The 19975-nt window shown below is 36.8% G+C and overlaps 1 protein-coding gene across 7 annotated transcripts in view; it reads left to right on the top strand.

Annotated features, from left to right (window-relative positions):
* fhit (fragile histidine triad diadenosine triphosphatase) overlaps positions 1-19975 on the top strand; it is a 212879-nt gene that overhangs the window by 145152 nt on the left and 47752 nt on the right. For all 7 annotated transcript variants that reach the window (XM_035389364.1, XM_035389367.1, XM_035389370.1 and 4 more), the window contains 2 exons: positions 15620-15765; positions 18453-18482. In XM_035389364.1, the coding sequence (XP_035245255.1) occupies positions 15620-15765; positions 18453-18482 (176 nt within the window). The remainder of the gene's footprint in view (positions 1-15619; positions 15766-18452; positions 18483-19975) is intronic.

Raw genomic sequence — 19975 nt, 5'->3', positions numbered from 1 at the left:
CTTGGATGTTAGTTTCATAAAAACTGACAGGGAGGACTTAATGCTTTGACACTATCTCTCTCTCCAAGGTCCCTGGCTTTCTGGCTGCCTTAACCTCCTGAACTGTGAGGGATCTGCTGTGCTCCAGCACACTATTCAGATTTCAGGGGACAAAAAATTTCATTGTCAGCCAATATGCTACACCAATATTCTGTGTGGAGAATGATCTGATTTTATAATGGGCTGGGTCCAAATGCCTGACCAGGACTGCTTGTTACAGCTATTGATTTGCCCTAAACTCCCTCCTTTCTTCACGTCAGAATTGGGGCAAACCCTGAACAGATAGAATACTTTAGTTTTTCAAAGCCCAATTTGTTGCATTATTTTTTAAAATATCTGAAATTAGTTTATGTAAGGTGCAAACTTTTTTATTTACCAGACCAAACTGATGGGCTTCAATGATTCATTCAGAATTAATTCATATGTTTTTTTGTTTATTATATACATACAGTGGAGTGCTTTGGCTCCCTATTTATTTGGGTTCTATATGGTCTATACTTTATTATGGAATGAGCCTGATGTATTATTTTCGATATTTTTCACTTTTGGTGGTGTGCACAACGTGGGTAGCTTGAGTCACAACTTGATTCGCATCAAAGGTAATTAAAGTTCATTGTTAGCTTCAGTTTGCATGAAGCTTTATAGGCAATATGTTTAATGCGCATAGAATTTTGCCTTATCTCAGTGAACTCAGTGGTTTACTGTGATTGTCATTTCTCGGTGGAAAAAAGCAGGTTAATTAGGCATATGATTTAATAGCCCATGATCTTCTCCGAACTATTGACATATTATATTGTGGTGCCTTCCGTGCACTTTATTACTTTATTAATTTCCTCATTGATCTACTCGAGCTATTTCACCACAGCAGCCCCTTAATATAGGCATCAGATACTCTTTCAGTTTCAGATTATAGCAGTTATTAATGCATTTCTGTTATATTGTCCAGATAACCTGCATACACAGTGGGCATTGCCGATTATACTCATGCTGTTATGACTCTTTTCCCACTTATATTCTTCATCAGTCTCAGTCATCTGCCCTATTGTAATTGGAGGATTTCTGAGGGCACATCAACACCTTGGTTTTGTTTCAGCATGAGGATGTTTTGGTTTGCTTGAAGATTAGATTTAGCATTTCATTTTGCGAGAAAAACTGCTATGATGCAAAGGTCCGGTTTGACAATGGACTTTGTTACCTTCCATTGGTTTTGTACCTTTGGTTTCTGCAATTCAGAGAAATGAATTGAATGGATTTAAATCAGCGATTAACCTTGAATCTGGTTTTTAATAAAAAAAAGCAGGCAAATCTTGAAAATACTATGTATTTAATTGAAAAGCAACTTGAAGGGACACCTAACTTGAGCCTACACAGTACAATGCTCTGAAATGCATAGAGTAGTTACTTAGACGCAGCCCACAGACTGACACTAAGCACGCTCCACTGGTGAAAATCCTAACATCTGCACCCTGGCTAAGTCAAGCTGAATCAAGGTGTCTGTAGATGCGTATTGCTGACACAATTCGAAATGCATTCGAAATGGAAATGCAGCACGTAAAATCACAGTGAAATTCTACATTTTAATTTCCCACTCATATATGCACATTTTGTCTTAGAATTAAAATTCAAATAATGTCATTTCTACATTTGCCACTTCATGTACTAATACTGACGTTTCATTGAAATAGAGATTTGCATGCTTTGTGAGTACCTTTTTTCAAATAATAAGGCAAATTAAAAAAATATAATGTAGTTCGCAAACTGCATGTACATGTGTCATCTGAGTATGCAATTAAGGTATCAAAATAATAATTAAAATCTAATTTACCTTATATGCATTTTCGCTCTCTAATCAGGCATTTGAAATTTAATTATCAAAGACAAATGCGATATAGGTGACAAAATTCTAATGGTTGTCCAAATGTAAAAGGATAAACAGCACCTCCCATCTTTGCCATTTAATCTGCTCACTGCTACATAATAAGGGTGGCCAAATTCAAATGGTTGTTCAAATGTAAATAGGGAAATAGAGCCTTTTGTCTTTGCAATTAAATTTGTTTTGTCTTCTATGCTATAAAGGTTGCAAAATTCAAAATGGTTATCCAAATTTAAACAAGGAAACAGCCCCTCCCAACTCCCAACCATTAAAGGCAATCACGCACTATGCAGAACGGTGGCAAAATTCAAATATGCACCATGTGGCAGTTATACTGTGGGATCATATTATGTTGCTTTTTTATTTTGTATTGAAATTGATGCCAACTCACTGTATGACTGTTTGTCCTTTTTTTGTTCCTGCAATTGGTATCTTACCATTGGTATCTTACCATTGTCAACTTTAAAAATATAATATAATTCAGACATAATTTTGACTTAAACTTAGCCATTACTTAGAGTATTAAGCCTTTTTATATTGTCAACAAAAGGTGATAAACAGATATATGCTTGTGAAGACAGCATTGAATTAAAACTTTTAATTTCCATTATAGTGTGGGTTAATTAACACAAACCACAGGGATACGTCTTTAGTTGTTTTTTACAGGCTGCTAGGTTTTCTCAGGAAATAAGAAGGTCACTCGGGTGCTGTTTTGATGGCATCGTCGTACCTAAAGCAGGTTCTTTGTGAGCTTTTATGTGGTCTTTATGTAAACATTTTTAAAATGTCAGGAAAGCTTTAACATCCTGGATCTAGGTTCTGAAATCTTACTATGATCTTGGGCAGATAAAGCCATGGAAAGAGCTGCATTTGTTATCCCAATGAGTAGCTGCTCTCCTTTTCTCAGTGTTCTGTTTCAAGGATATAAAATAAGACCTCGAATGTCAGAGGATATCTCCACGGATGTTTTTTCTTTCTTTCTTCTTCTCTCTTTTTTTTTTCCTTTTTTTTTTTTACAGATCACTCAAGGCAGCTTAAGATTCTCTAATCCAGCTTGACAGTTTAGTGATAATTGCAAAGGCAACACTCGCCCAAGACACTGCATATAGAACAAGAACTGGCGTTGGTTATTGACAGGAGAGGGAAATCCTATTCTTTAATGATGAAAGGCTGTAAGTTGTAGCGTGAGAAATCTTATTCTCAGCTCTTTTCTTCTATCATCCCACTGTTTCTGTGGGAGCATTTGTTGCGCCCTGGGAGCGAATTCACTTAACGAGGAATAAACTGTCCGAAAATTAATGAACTCCCTCTGAGGTTCCCACCTCACTGAAAGTGATGGGAACCTTATTTTTTGTCACCCTTGCATGGCGTGGGACTCTGCAGAACCAGGAGCCACAAGACCCTGTTTCCCCAGCTATTTTCTACATCTCTCTCTCTCTCTCTCTCTCTCTCTCTCTCTCTCTTTCTCTCTCCCTCCCTCCCTCTCTCTCTCAATTAAGTCTCATATAGCTGTTCACTTGCAACACTCGCAGTATATCTATCACAAATTAAAGGTGCTCATGTCAGTTTTATGAGCCGAATATGAAGTTGCAAGAACATTATTTCAAGCCTTGAATCTTCTCTAATATGATTATTTATCGTTTGGCTGCAGCATGTCTCAAGCTGGATGATATTGCCCTCGTATATCACAAAAGTGACATCACTCTGAATAATTTTACTCGAAGGCATATTCTTCTTGCTGCAGGCATAATGGTTTGCATACCCTTGTGTTTATATAAGGGGTTTCTGTCAGCCCACATTCTATATGTTTGTGCCAAGGAATTAGACAGCATTCATACAGCATAAACTCAGCATGCAGATACAGTGTGTGTGTGTGTGTGTGTGTGTGCGTGCATGCGTGAATGCGAGTGTGCATGTGTGTGTCTGTATCTGTATGACTGAAAGAGAGATTGACATAGTTCAGTGCCTTTGGATTGCAAAGTAAGGCCTGGGTAATGAATGAAACGCCCCAAAAACAAACTGTCACCTAACTTGACAGCCTGATTGATATTGGCTAGGCACTGTGGAGATGTGCTGTAAAATGTACTTCAGTATCCAGAAGAAAGGAGTGTCAAGTAACATGATGTCAGGAAGCTCCCATTGTGAGTCCGTTTGGACTGTCAGTTAAATTATTAGACCACACCACAAATGGATGACTGATTGAATTTTGTTTAGAGAGGAATCACTCTCTAGACTAACCATAAAATGATTTGAATTTTGTGATTAGCATACATTGTCTTTTAGTCTTTAGGCAGTGGTATTACACATGAGCAATATCAAAAATACCTCATACCTTGAGCTGACAGCATCTAAGGTGAAATGGGTGCTGGAAAAGAAAAGATGACACAGTTTACTCTTTAGGGTAGCTTTGCATTAGACACCTCTTTAGTGCTTCTCATATTGTGAATACATATAGATTTGTGCAGTTATTTGAATCTGGCCTTTATCTTACTCTTGTAATTATCCTTATATACTAAATGGTAGTTTCCCATAACTTCTGGTCTGCATACAAAAATAAGGAGCAGAAAACAGAAGTATTATGTTTTTTAATGATGCCTTACCTTGGAGTTTGTGTGCTGTTTCCTAGTACGATGTGACAGAGCTCCTTGTGTCTGTAAATACTTGTCCATTCTCAGCTGTGTGTCACATGCAAGAGAGCCCACTTCTTCCTGTCAGATGAAATTACCCCTTTCCATTTCCTAATGTCAGCCCCACTTTAAAAACTGACTGAAACCTTCACTCCCTGGCCAGTTTGATGGGAGAATTTCTTGTGTGTGTGTGTATGTATGTGTTTGTTTGTTTGTTTGTTTGTGCACGTGTGTGGATAAACATTTTAACATACAGATGTTTTGTGTGAGTGTTTGTGTGTGGTACGGGGGGAAGGGGGGTTGCCATATTCAGGTGGGGAAAAAACACATATCATGCAATAATAAAATAAACCTAAAACCAATGTTACACTGGATTTGCCATGCCACTGTAAAACTGGCAGGAGATCAGTGGAGCAGGGTTTTGTAAGCTTGAATGGTAGACCTCCTGGGAAAGCCAGATTGATAAAATATCATTGATGGAACAGCAGGGGTTAGTTTTCACTTTGGATCAAATATGAGAAACCAATGCCCCAGTGCAGCAATACCATCTTTTAGATGAGAGGTTAACTATGCTACTAATTTGCTATAATTATTTGTGATGGTTCCTTGGCACTTAAAAAGGTGCAAGCTACTTTTCTAAAATGGCCTGGTTTGTCTACTGGCTTCTTAGTTTTTTCTCCACTGACTGGAGTTGACACATGAAGACAGAGACTGTGTGGCCTGATGAAAATTATGTGTGTGTGTGTGTGTGTGTGTGTGTGTGTGTGTGTGTGTGTTGCGGGGTGAGTGCGGTGGCAGTTTGCACATTTTGTGCATTGGTGATGTGATTTCTTTTCTGTATTTTCTTTTTTGAGGATATGCTATATGGCAAATGACACTGTACCTGACATGTGAACTGAAGAGATTCATTGGGTTACTCATCTTATTCGTGCTTGTCAAATATGCCCCTCCAAATGATGTATGGTTGAGACTGGATGTTGAAACGTGCAGACTGCAAGGTGTGACACTTATGAAAGCAAGGCTTTGTTCTTCTGAGAGCATGACTGGATGCAGTCTTTTCAGCTAACAGCCTGCTTGTGCTGTCAATGTCACCCTGTATCTAGCAATACATACTGGCAAGTCACTCTGTGACATCTATGAAGCACTCTGTCTCTTTGTACTGTGGTTTATGTGAGCAGCTCTTATTTTCTAGCTTTACTTCTTTCTTATCTCCTTTTATTGCTAAATATAGGGTATATAATTAACAGTTTCAGCCACACCAATTGCTAGCAGCTGCGTAAAATCAAGCATACAGCCATGAAATCTCCATTGACAGACACTGTAAGTAGTATGGGTCATACAGAAGAGCTCAGTATCACTGTTATAAGATGCCACCTTTCCAACAAGTCAGTTTGTCAAATTTCTGCCCTGCTAGAGCTGCCCCAGTCAGCTCTAAGTGCTGCTATTGTTAAGTGGAAACGTATAGGAGCAACAACTGTTTAGCTGCAAAATGATAGATCACGCAAGCTCACAGAACAGGAGTGCTGAGTGCTGAAGCGTGTAGTGTAGAAATCATCTGTCCAAAAATGTCGGCACAAGAACTGTTCGTCAAGAGCTTCGTGAAATGGGTTTCCATGGCCAAGCAGCCATATAGTGGTGCACAACCTTTTACATAGCATTTAGATATCATGATAGATAGATAGATAGATAGATAGACAGGCAGACAGACAGATATAGATTAGCCAACCTTCTATCTAAAGAAATTTTTTTTTAATTTTATATAAATGTTTGGGAAGTGCCCCCATTGGTGCTGGACGAATGTGTGTGGTATGTGTCTAAAGAACTATTACACAAATAAGTTGTGAGTAGTTTAATGCTTAAACCTTGAAGAGATTCAAAAATAAAACAGAGCCATAATAGTTTCAGAACAAAGTGGCAACAATGCTATTTGTCTGCCTGGCAAGTGGAGATGGTGTTTTTTCTCTCTTCAAGCAAGAATTGCTTTTCTCTGACTGGCCTGACAGTCGAGGCCCACCTCAGCAGCTTATTCTGTCTGAAGGGCTGAAGCAGAGCTTTTATTCCTGAGCCCATCCCAGGGGTTGATGGTTTGTTCCATTCACTGACATTAACTGAAACAGACAGACAGGCTCTTGTGTTTTTTCCACTATCAGTGATGCCTTGTGTCACATCAATCCATCCATCCCAGTTTGGCAGATTCTGTGTCCTGCACAGACAATCGCACGCACATACACACGCACACACACACACACAAACGGGGTCCACTGGACGTTCTTGAAATGGTACCCTTTCAGATTGCTTCCAGATGTCAGGGGAAGAAAGAGAGCATTGCGCAGGTGTTGCATTGAGTGCCTGTCCACTAGTGATTTCTTTCCTCTCTTTGCAATCAGGTGAAGGCGAGGATTGTGAGGATCCTGACATTCCTGTCTGTCATTTTGAAGGGAAGATCGAAAGGGCCATGAAGTGTCCTTAGAATGAATAGTGCCATTAACCCAAGCAAAGATCAAAGTACATGGAGTGCTCACAAGTGGCCGTAGGAAGTGGATTTCATTTTTCTAAATATTTGACAATATCACCTATCATTCTTGAGTTTTAGTATGGGTTTTGCACTGCCTAAGAGTGATTTGGTGCATTTTGTTGAACAAATCAAGGTGTTATTTAACAGTGTGAGCCTCTTACAGCTGGAAAACATGCACTTGCATTGAAACGCAACGAATGTCTGCAACGAATGAAGAAGACATACTAAAAGTACACTTTTATATTTTATTTATCCGTATACATATAAACTTGTTTTATTGAAAAGTATTTTTGCAAATGGTAGTATTTTGTAAAATGATATCATATTTTTGAACCCGATCATCCCCCCCTGCTAATTAATTTATCTACTTGCTCACTTATTTCCGCATTCCTCTGTACTACTGAGCCATTAAATCTAGAAACCTTTTTTCCATTCACAAAATCCTTACATGGTAGTGTTTCCTGGCTCCAAATGCAGTGTCTTAGAAGTGGGGGATCTACAGTCCTTTGACCTCTGTTCCCAGTACTTCTCTGTCAAAGGCTGGACTTTTTCAGCATGATTCATGCTCTACCACCCTTCTCCTCCATGTTCATTCTGACATCCTCAACCATAGCAGTGGAACATCACATCCCTCTCCTGCCACCCCCCCTCCCCCCTCCCTTCACCACCACCACCACCAACACCACCATTGGGTAGTCATCATGATTCAGCTTCTAATTAGATGTGTTGGCTCTTTAATTACTGTTTATGTAAAGTGGCATCTGGCTGGAAATGTAAGGAGTGTATTTGAGCAGGGCCTCATCCAGTCATTTTACGCCGTCTTGCCTGTTTTTGACAGACAAAGATGCCCATGACGCTGCACACCGCTGAGCCACAGTTCAGTGAAAATCTCAGGCGAAAATTGCGTTTATTGTTTTACAAATTGAAATTAAAAATGTTTTTTTTTGCAACATCCATCCGCAACTCAGCTGAACAGCTTGTGTAAGAGCTTAAATATTTAATGGAATGTTGCTCATATGATTTGATTAGAGAGCTTGTGACTGTAATAAACCCCAATTCTGCAGTGTGCGTGTGTTTTCAACAAAGGCCCCCAATAGTAATTAAACCCTGTGAGTGTAATTTTCATAATGGAGCTCGCCTTGCAGCATTCAAAGGCATCATGGAATGCAAAATAAGGAAGCCACTTCAGTTTTGATTTGTAAGTTCTGCTTCTGCATTCCCTCTTCTCTCTATCTTTTCTTCTTTTTTTTTTTTTCTTTGTGTGCAAAGGTGACCTTGGGGGGTAATGGATGCTCTTGGAGGAGAGACAGAGAGAGAGAGGGTGGGAGAGAGAGAAACAAAATGTAGGAAAATGCTGGGGAAACAGTCTCTTGTGGTCCTACACCAGAGAGAGAATGCAAGGGGGAAAACCCTTGTGATATACTTATATCAGCAGTTCCACGTTGGTTTTTCTTTTTCCAGAGGGGTTATTTTAACCAGAGCAGTGATCAGTGAGAGGGACAGAATTGCAACCTGTGATATGTTTCTCAGCATTTTTATTTTTTCAAGCATGTGGGAATGGCCAGTTTGGTTCCCTGTAAGGGAAACTCAGAGAGCAATGGTGCGTTTGTGCATGTCAAGAGCTTTAGGTATTATACATGTAACGTAGGTCATGCCCCCCCCAACCTTCTCTTGACTTTTCCACAGCAGTACTGTGTAATGTCAGAACCATGGATGGGGCTATTTGGGAAAATTTGTGGTTCCAGGCAGGGATTTTTCAGACCTTCCGATACAAGAATTTTTGCGCTCAACATCTTCAGACATTCATTTGTAAATCAAAGTTGAATAAAAATGATGATATATAGTGCTACGCCATTTGCAAGCACCACTGTGTGCCATAGTGGTTGCAGAGCTGGTCTTGTGAGCAAAAGGCAGAGGGACTTTTTTTAGCTTGACCTGTGAAATATTCTCATATCTCAGCCTAATCAGGAAAACTGTTCATTGATTTGTCCTTTTTTATGTGTCACACGGCTCAGCAATGTAGCAGAAATGGTAACATTCTGGGCAGATGTTTTCCCTTAAAGAAGTGATTGCATTTGCAATGTAAAAGCAATCTACTCCAATTTTTCTTATTACAAGCTAGGAGACCTGGGTGCATATTAGATGAAGGTGGTCAAATATCTGTTATAGCAGATAATGCTAAGATCAGAAAGGGTTTATCGTCAGCCCCACCAGTTCCCATCTGCAGGCAGAGAAAACTGAATTTAGCGTGCCTCCTCTGAGAGATGGAGATTGAAGTAGCTCATGTGGCACCAGACGGTACCTCCTTACGTGAAGAAGTATTTAGTGATTGTAAATTAGATTGCTTTAAATCCCTGGCCTGCTTTGAATGGATGTGCCTTTGATTTTTTTTTTTTAATCTAATATTTTCCTTTTCAAAAAGTTGAATTTTTGTCTGTCCTTCAGAACCATTTTACTTCTGCTTAATGTAACCTTGATGTTGAAGAATAATCACATATTTTGTATATGAGGACAGTTATTGGCAGTGCTGTTCACATACAATGTAGTAGAAATTGAAGTTTATTTTTAAAAGGCATTATGTTGAAGTAATTACCAGAGGTTCATAGCACTGATGTAATCATCCTACCATGCTTACATTTATTAAATTTTAATTCCATTTATTGCTTGGTAAACGAAGCTTAATATGATACATTTTTGTTTGTATGAAGACTTCAGTTTCACAGACAGTTTACACCCCTGTTTACCACTGGGTCTTTTTTCCTGTAATTGATTTAATGCTACCTCTCCTGTCTACTTCAAATCATTTAAAATTCATTGTCACGTAATTTCATTAGCTCTGATGTAGCGATACACCTTCAAAATATAGTAGCTGACTGGTTTCCTAGGCAGCATTATACAACACAGACGTCATAAGCTGCTATAAGGTGCTCTTAGAACATATTTCTGCTTTTACACCAGGGCCATTTTGGCAGGTAAGAATTTCCATATTGACAGCAGAGACATTGTCAAATTTAAGATGAACACAGTCTGAATTTATAAAAAGAAAATACTTCCAAGGTTGTATTTTGCAATTGTGGTCAAGGGGGACTTTTTAACCAGCTGTAGCATGCATCTGAATGAATAGTTGCCCTATTCTTTGTTTATTTATTTATTTATTAATCTTCATAATCGAGATGGAAGGGCATGATTTCATATCTAATTCCTAAGAAGAGAGCAGGCCATTAAAGGGGAGAAAATGTAGGCTTTTTTGTGTCTTAAGAGATTAATCCCGTTCAAATGCAGCTGCTGTTGAGCAAAAAATAAAATTATGCTCATCATATGGAATGGGATTTTTCTGGGAATTTCAACATGATGCTTGTAGCAGTGCTCTTTGCCGTTAATTATTTAATTATCATTTGTGTCCTTATTTCTAGTGTATTACAAAGAATATTATATTCATATTTAATATTTAATATGATATCATTTTATAAATAATTATATTTGGCTTGGATTATCAAATCCAAATTTTATTTTACAAATAAAACATAATAAAAATTTTAGCTATCATTAGCTAAGTGTTATTCACCCAGTCATTCCAGTTTTGATGGCATTCACTGATCTGAGCATAATGGCAAGCATTAGAAATTAACAATGAATGGCATATGTACTGTAAGTTTGTGAATTTTGTGCTGCATAGGATTGTGGGTAGGAGCAAAGGCACAAAGTGTACATCAAATTTAATGTCTGTGAGTGAAGAGGAGAGGGAGCAGTGCTGGGAAATGCCACTACTGCTGGTCAGAAGTTGTACTTGACAGCTTTTAGCTTACCTGCTAATGTATTAATTCAGTCAGGAAAATGGCAAGCATTGCTGGGCTGAATGGCCTGTTTTTGTCATGTTATGGTATGTTATGTTATGTTAATAACTTTACATTAAACTCTAACATGCATTTTTTGAACCTGTTATTCACTGCATTATGGATTGTGTTGTTTTAAGGTCAGTGTGTTTATTAGTATATGAATTAGTGAAATGAACATCAGTTTCTCTGATTTACGGTAATTAATTTGTTTATGCTAATAAGTGGCAAAGTGAATTATGGAACATGCTTATCTCCTGGGATGATAAAATTGCTGGTTTGTATTGACTCCTCTTCAATGAAGTGGAAAATCTTATCTGAATCAGTTTGCAATTTCCAATTCAAATAGACTTATCTGTCTCATCAGGTCTATTGATATTCTGATAATCTTTCTTCCTTTTCTCTCTCTCTCTCTCTCTCACACACACACACACATGCACACCTTCCCCCAAAATTTTTCATTTCTGTACATTCCAGATACCACACAAAGAACGTAGACTTAGTGTTTTCTTGTTCATGTTGCTTGTAAATTCTCACACTACTGTTGTTTCATTGTCATTTTGTTACATATGATTCAAATGATTCAATGTGGAGCTGAGCCTTGGTATCTTTGGCTATGCAGATTTTGCCTTTAATTTAAACTGGAAAGAAAACACACCACTGTTTCAATGCAAATGTTTTGGGACAGTGATATCATTTCTGTTGTTTTGGCACTGTAATCCAGCACATCGGATCTGAACTAAATTTCAGGCTGTTAGCTTTAATTTGAGGGTATTTACATCCATATAGGGTGATTTGTGTAGGACTTACAGCCCTTTGTACACATAGTTCCAATTTTAGGGGAGCAAAAGTAATTGGACAAATGAACATTATCTGAAATAAAGTCATCCTATTTAGTACTTGATTGCAAATCATTGCAGTCGATGATTGCCTGAAGTCTGCGACACATTGACATCGCCAGATGCTGGGGATCTTCCCTGGTGTTGCTCTGCTGGGCCTGCACTGCAGCCATCTGCAGTTCATGTTTGTTACACACTGTAATAGTAATACTGTGAAATGTACAGTAACTTGCTGGCCGTAAGATGCTGTAATATATTTCACAGTATATTTACTGTAATTGGGATGGCAGGTATGCAGAGGGTCTTGAGTCTCATCCTCAGCAAGTGAAACACATGTTCAGTTGGAAAATGAGACTAAACTCACATTGAATACTATATTCTCATTGTAGGCTTTTGTGCTACCATGGATAAATTGACAATAAATTCACTCAAACCAAGATATTTGAGGAAAGGGATTCTAATGATATTATTAAAACAACAGCAAAAGACCACAGACACTTTAAATAAAGCGCTGTTTGTTCAGTTGGTCCTCCTCGCAATTCCACAACTTGGCACATCACTTTGTTCAGATGTTGCAGAGGTCTGTGGTAAAAGCTTCCCCTCCCCCACTAAACAATAGGGAGAAGGTGTTGATTGGCTACCAAGAAAGGAATGCTTCTGATAACAGAATGACCAACACATTGAGAAAAATTACTGTAGAAACTGATTTCGCACATGTACTGTAATCACTTAAAATTCACTTACATTTTAGTGTTTTTCTCAATGGGCCTGTAATACGCCTTGATAAACTTCTAGCGTTAAATTAGTTTTACACAGTCTATTTGGCTTGGTATTTTGCTATTTATTTGTTTATTCAATTTTCAATAATGATCAGTACACTATATACCTGATTGTCTAGATCTCTCCGAACAATAGATAATATAAGACTAATATGATGTATAATATATAAATGTCTAATATAGTACTCAATTTCATCAATTTCTTTGATGACAGGCTCGCAAAACACGAAAACACAAGTTCAGTTCCAAACACTGGATACATCAAAAAATTGTTAGAGATAGCCTACACATATGAGACTGGACGGGGTGCATTGCACAAGCGAAGCCAAATATCTTATTGAGCGCTAGACTGTAGATCGTAGAATCACTCTGCTCAACACAAAAGCCAACAGCCTGTAATCCCTAGCCAACACAAAAGACACACCACCTGTTGTTTATTTAGCTTCCTATAACATTTAACTCAATTATTCACACTGAAACATTTTTCAGTGGGAATCCAACATTTTTGCACAATCTATTCCTGTATGACAGTCAAAACTCAACAGAAATAATATTCATTAAATACCTCTTTGATATTGGTGAAACCTAATGCATGTGATCCTCTGGGCAAACAAAACTCTGAGCACTGAGGACAGTAACCAAAAACAGAGTCCCCGTATGCGCACTCTATCTGTCTGCCCTCAGCCCTTTAAAAAAATAAAATTAAAAAAACACTTTTTGCTTATACAGTGGATAAAAATCATCTTGAACAGTCTCAATGTCACCCTTTATAGTGCTGATTGTGTTCGTGTGTGCTTTCATGTTAATAAAAAACCTCATGATGTATTCCCATATTGTACACTCTGAAATACCACCATAAGTGAATTTGAACATTAAAAGGCATGTGATGAACTTGATTATACAAGTGATTTTATTTAGTTTACGGAAATATTTATTATATGGTAACTTATACACTAATTTGCAATGTCACAACAAGAAAACAAAAAGTTGTAAAAATACCCACTCAGCATGTTTAGGCATGAGCCTTTCAAAAATGCATTATGTATATATATATATATATATATATATATATCTACATATATGCAACAATACGGTTTTATCTTTTCATTTCCATTTTTTTTTTACATTGTATATTTGATTTTAAAAAGGGAAAAACATCAATAAATGCAGTGACTGATTTTCCCCACGTACATTCAATGCTATTGTTTATGCGGCCCTTGTGCTTCACAACACTCCTTTGTCTGAAATCAAGGTAGAACATCATGAATAAAGTATGATAATTACTCAAACACTTATGCTTAATTGCCTTTTGGCAAGAACAAAGCATAGCAGGGAGGGACTTAACAAATGCATTTACATGATGAAATACTTTATTTGGAACTAACCTTGGAGTCCCTGTGCTGAAACACAGCTTTTAATTACTTTGCTGAAGGTTTTTAAAAAAAAAAATTTAAAATCTGAACTAAATGTACAAAGTCCCTAAGTTTCATCAGTAACAATGGCACACGCATTAGTTTTTAGTTTTATAATACAGAAATATTAGTACAGTCGCACCAGTTAGGTGTTCAAGTTGCTTTCCGTAAATTCACCCCTTTTTTGGTTTTGATTTCTTTTCTTTTAATTTTCTTTCATGCATATTATCCCTTCTTTACTTTGTCTTCACTTTGAATTATAATACAATCGTATTTATGCACAGTTCTTCTCCAGAGTACAGATAGTGTACTGTTTATGCAAGAAGTAACCTATTGACCACTGCCCTCTCTTGCAGTCATTCAGGTATGCTGTATTCTTTGGCAGATCAGAACTGTTAATAACACTGCAGATGAGCAGAACTGCTAATTACGCTGTAGGTGAGGAGAGCTGTGTGGTGTTACACTGTATATGACAAATGGTGTGTGCTGTTGAAGGCATTTCCTGTTAAACTATCAGAAAATGGTTGTGCATTATTACCTTGTTGTTTAGAAAACCTATTCTGTGTGATCTGAACACAAGAAAAGGCACATCTGAGCTTTTTCATCTAGAAAAATCAATGAAGGGCATCAAAAATGACCAAAATAATTTAACCTGGAAAATTGACTTATATTTTTTCACTGTGTCAATAGCTTTCCTCATGAACGAAACCCCCCTCTTCTCCCCCTCTCACTTCATCTTGGTCCCACTCTTCAAATAGAATCTAAACAAGATAACTGGAACCCTGCGCATGTGAATTTATCTTCATTTACATTTTCTCTTCATAAAACTAAGAGTGGGGTCCATATGAGGAAGCAAGGATAGCTGCAATTGAACAGCCTCATGCTCAAGCAAATGAAGCATCCATTTTTCAGAGCTTAGTATATTTTAGGTTTAGTCTGACTTTGCCAGTTTTTATGCACCTAGCAAACTGTGGTTTGACAATCTGCAGAATAAAGACTGCAGAATGAAGACTGTTGGCTACACAAGGTCAGCACCACACAAAATCTGCTCGGACCAGACCGAGTGCTAACGATCAAAGCTGCTACAGACAGATTGGCTGTGCTGTGGCATAAGCTAAAGCGTGGCAGAAAAATGTCTCAAAAAACCCAAGTGACTGCAAGTGTCATAATCAGTGTCATCAGCATTACTTATATTCAAATGTCATTTTAAATGGCAAATGGCTGAATATTTTAACAAAAAAAATAATAATTTTTTTGAATGGTTAGCTGTGCTGCTCATTCAACTCAGAAGCTATTTATTTTTATATAAATTGTATCGATTTTGGTATCATTATATAATATCAGACATGCATTATTGGAACACCGGTCCCTCGTGATTGCAGAACAGTGGGAAGCTTAACCCTATGCATTGCACATAGAGTAGGATACGAGAGTCTTCTTGAAATCATATAATCATTTTAGTGATTATAGTCAACCATTTAGTGGTTGACTATACTAGGTGTAAGGTTATTATATTATATATATTTATAGTTTTATTTTTTTCTGTAACATCTATGCTTTTATTTATCCTGTTTTTACTGGATGAGAATGGCTCCTGTATGTCCTGAGTGTACAGTACTATAATTCAGTTTATTGTTCTGTTTTTTTATGGGTCTTCTGCTATGCCCTCCTGGGTCTTTTCCTTTACAAGTGCCTCTTTCAGATGTGCTGGTGTGTCCTCTCCGTGTTGTCGAACGCTTCTGTGACCTGCACCCAGAGGAGGTAGCCGACTTATTCAAGACAACACAAAGAGTGGCAGGCATTGTGGAGAAGCACTTCCAGGGATCTTCCCTGACCATCGCTATCCAGGTATGCACTATGTGGCATGTAAGAGGGTGGGTCATACAGGCTAAGGTTGTGCCATACATCTTACTAAATGTAATGATCTCACTAAATGTGTTGTGCTCACTGACATTCTTTTGAAATGTGTGATTGTGTCTGAAAAATTTAGATTTTTTTTTTTACTCTCAATTTTCCATCATTATGAGGAGTGTAAAATTTTAGAAACAACAGCAAGCCATACGTGAATTTGAAAGTGTTGAAAGTTGAAATAGAGGTGTTAAGTGGGAAGTGAACCTGTATCTGAAGTCTGGTGTTATATACACGTGGCAGTATTTCTGTCATTCACTGTCAAAAGCAACAAGAGAGGAACAATCACATTCCTAATTGTATTATCCCATCAGCTTTGAATGTTGGTAGCTAGCTATTTGAATCTCTTTTTATACAGCAAACTGACTAACTTTTGTGCAGTGCTTAATTGTATAGTCTTGCACAGACCCCTTCACCTTCATGTCAAAGTAAATAATTAATATTTCTTTAGGCTTCGTTTAAAAAAATTTTTTTTTAACAATGTAGTCTTTTAGAAGCTGAAGCTGCAGGCATAACTATTACTTCTCATGTCTGACATCCTTTTTAGTAATTTCTCCTACATTTCCCACACACCCTTTGTTATGAGCAATCCTAACGTATAGTATGGGCTGCTTTAAAATTGAGAATTTATGCAACCCACATTATGAAAGTTTTGTTCATTAATTGAATTATTTTGAAGTCTTTCAGTTATTATTCTGATGCTATTAATCTGATTCTGATTAATCTGATGCCGTAACAGTAGTGCTGGATTGAGCACTGATAATAGTAGGCTATAGCAATGAGTTTTATTGGGACAAAATACTAAAATATAGTAGATGAAAAACCAGCTCAGAAAAATGGCATTTAGAGTATGCTGGCCATTGTTCATTTATATTATTAGAATTACAATATTAATATTAATACAAATGTAGAAAGGGGTGTTATGAATACTAAGCACAATACAAAACATGTGAATATTTTTTCACGACATCAGAAATGTGACTGAGAAACATACCCTTAAAGAATGTGTTTTCATATATGTGTGCATTCATTTATTTATGAACATGTGTTTTCAAGGGATGATCTTATATGATAATGTAATAATTTATTTATTGTGTAACTGCATTTATTCAGCTTTTTTTTTGACCATGAAGGTATTCTTGCATACCTTTGTGATTAAATGTTTTTATTTTAGCATTTTGTGTCAGTAATTTTCTAGTTTCAGAACTGTAGAGAGGATGAATGCTGATGTAACATTTCACATGCTTATGAATATGCTTTGAATATGATAATCAGCCAAGGCCTGCTCTATTGAGATTTAACAGAAGAACACCACCTGCTGGAATAATAAAGAAACAGTTTTGGAGTGACTTACAGTGCAGCAGACTTTAACGTACTCTTGGAAATGTGCTGATATATTTCATAATGCCTATATGGTAACTCCCAAATGACATTGTCAGTATAGTAACGCAGGCCTACATGCAGTACTCTACCACATTTACTCTGAAAAAACAAAAAAACAAAAACTCATCTACATTATTATATAATTGTACTTTTATATATGACTTTAGATTGCACTTGACTTCTTTAGATAACTGCCCAAACACAGTAAGAAAAGCTGTCTGTTGTACTGGGGTATATGCATACTGGGTATATACTCTGCTATGCACCACAGAAAGTAAAAATAAATAAAATTAAATTAAATTAAATTAAATAAACATTCTTGCTCTTGCTATGTGCCTGATTGCCAGAGTATACTCTACAAAGAAGTGTTAGAAAGAATATCTTCTCTTCCACTGGCAAAGAAAATACCCTGTTTTGTCATACATAGTTTATGCATTTGTAGAATATCCACTGTTTTACATGTACGCAGTGCCCTACAAATTATGGGAACGTTAGAATGAATTTTTTATTTATTTATTTTTTGATATGTACTTTAGGCATTTGGATTTGAGATCAAATGATGAATATGAAATAAAAGTACAGACAATCAGATTTTATTTCATGGTATTTACACGTGCATGTTTTACCATTAGCAGAACAGCTGTTTTTGCATTAAGCCATTCCATTCTCAGATATGCAAAAGCCTCAAGTATATGGCAATAAAAACTAATTTCATTCTACTGCTGCTGCTATAAGTCATATCTATAATTCTTGGCACAATTCTAGTTTATATTGTTTATCCTATGCCCATATCTTTCTTCATTACTCAGACTGAATTGCTTTTTAGTTTTTAATGACTTTGGTTATTAATTAATTTAAAAATGACTTTTTTTTAGGATGTTAGTTAACTTAAGGTATTAACATACAATCATATTATCCATACTTAATGCCAATTGCTCTTATGCTGTTGTTTTCTAATCATAAAACTATTTGAGTCTGTGAGCATGTACCCCAAATCCATCCAAATCAAATTTCTTCACATGCGAGCACTTGCACTTAGACATGGACCAAAATTAATCTCTCCAAATCTCTCCCCCACCCCTGCCTCTGCCCATGCCCCCTCCTCCCCCACCTACAAAAAAACTTAAAGATTCAAGGAAAATGTGGAAGGACTGTGATTCATCTGAAATTAAAATTATACTGAATTATTAACAGAATATCCCTGAATTCCCAATGGTATCTAATTATCTGGTTTTGCCCACCAGGATGGCCCCGAAGCTGGACAGACTGTGAAGGTGAGCACTTAATAATGCACTTCTTTTGAATATATTACAAAATCTCTGTGACAGTTATATCACATTAAATAATAATAGTATTTCATTTACAGGTCCCAAATTCTTGGAGCATATTAATTATTTACATGCTGGGGCAGTTTTAAATGCTCTGTCTTTGTCTTTTCGGGGGCAGCTTGAGTGGCATTCTTCTGGAAGGGTGGGGGCCGGGTGGGGGCCAGGGGGTGTCTCCCTTGGCTCTGAGCGATGAACTCTGTCATAAATTCAAACAGTCTTCTCATTTTGTTAGCATGCAAAACTTTTGCTTTGAACATAGAGCAAAACTGGGATAAAGTAATGGAATATTTATGTTGTGATGCCGTGCCTTTCTCAGAACACATAGATGTCAGATATAAAATTTAACCAAAGGACAGTGTGTAGCAAATGTGAAATTCAGTTTTCCATGAAAGAATATCATAGAAAACACTACTGTTGGCATATCCAATAAAAAAATAACAGTGAGTTTCACATATTTTATTTAAATATCAAATATACTAGTGTAACTACCTATCCTCAACTGAGCTCAAAATTTCACCAGCGGTCCTGCAATTTTCTTTTACTTCATTTCATTTACAGTCCAAGTACTATGTGAAGAATCTGATTACACATAATATCCATGCAACCTTCAAGATCTGGTAGGTGCTCACAGACACAGGAACAAAACGCACAAAAGAAGGAATGTTTTAAACAGAATACAAACAAACAGTACATCTATCTTAACATGTTCTACAATTTGGCAGATTCCACAATTTTGCCAAAAACTTCCAAAACAATGAGCTTTGTTTGACTGTTTTATAAATTTCCACAATTCAGTATTTATTTTGGGGAGTTGTATAGACACCTTAGTAATAAGCAAAATACACGGGCCTCAAATATTAGTTAAAATTTATCCCCAAAAATATCCCCAAAGAAAACTGTTAGAATACTTTTGCTACATAGATTTCTTTACTGCATATTTTATTAAGTCATTTCCCAATGTCCACACATTCATTTTAAATTTCACTGCAATATTAAAAATATAATACCATGAGAACTGTGGCTATTATGAACCATGGCATAACACTGAAGAATGCTAATTGCTTATTTTTAAGTGTGGCTATGAAAATTATGCAAACAGAAGAATTCAGAATCATCATGCTTGTTAAGTTTCTGCAATATACAAGTTGCCACCCACTATGTTTAATAAATAAAAATGCAAATGTGCAATGAAGAAAATGCAGTGTGAAAAATAAAAGGACAGGCTTTTTAGTGAAGGATGCACACAGATGCAACTCACAATTATGCTAGGATTATTATTTATTTTTAACAAGCACAAAGATATGGATCAACTTACAAGGTCATTACAGATGTGCATAATTTGCATCTGTCATTTATAATAAGGTAAGGTCAGAACCTCTTGTAAATGTTCCTTTCTGGCTCTTGTACTGTATACAGTACCTACTGCATATCTCTGTCAA

This window comes from Anguilla anguilla, chromosome 13, assembly GCF_013347855.1.
Source record: "Anguilla anguilla isolate fAngAng1 chromosome 13, fAngAng1.pri, whole genome shotgun sequence".
Classification (NCBI taxonomy): Eukaryota; Metazoa; Chordata; class Actinopteri; order Anguilliformes; family Anguillidae; genus Anguilla; species Anguilla anguilla.
Note: the sequence above shows the minus strand (reverse complement) of the source record. Positions and strands in the feature narration are given on the sequence as shown.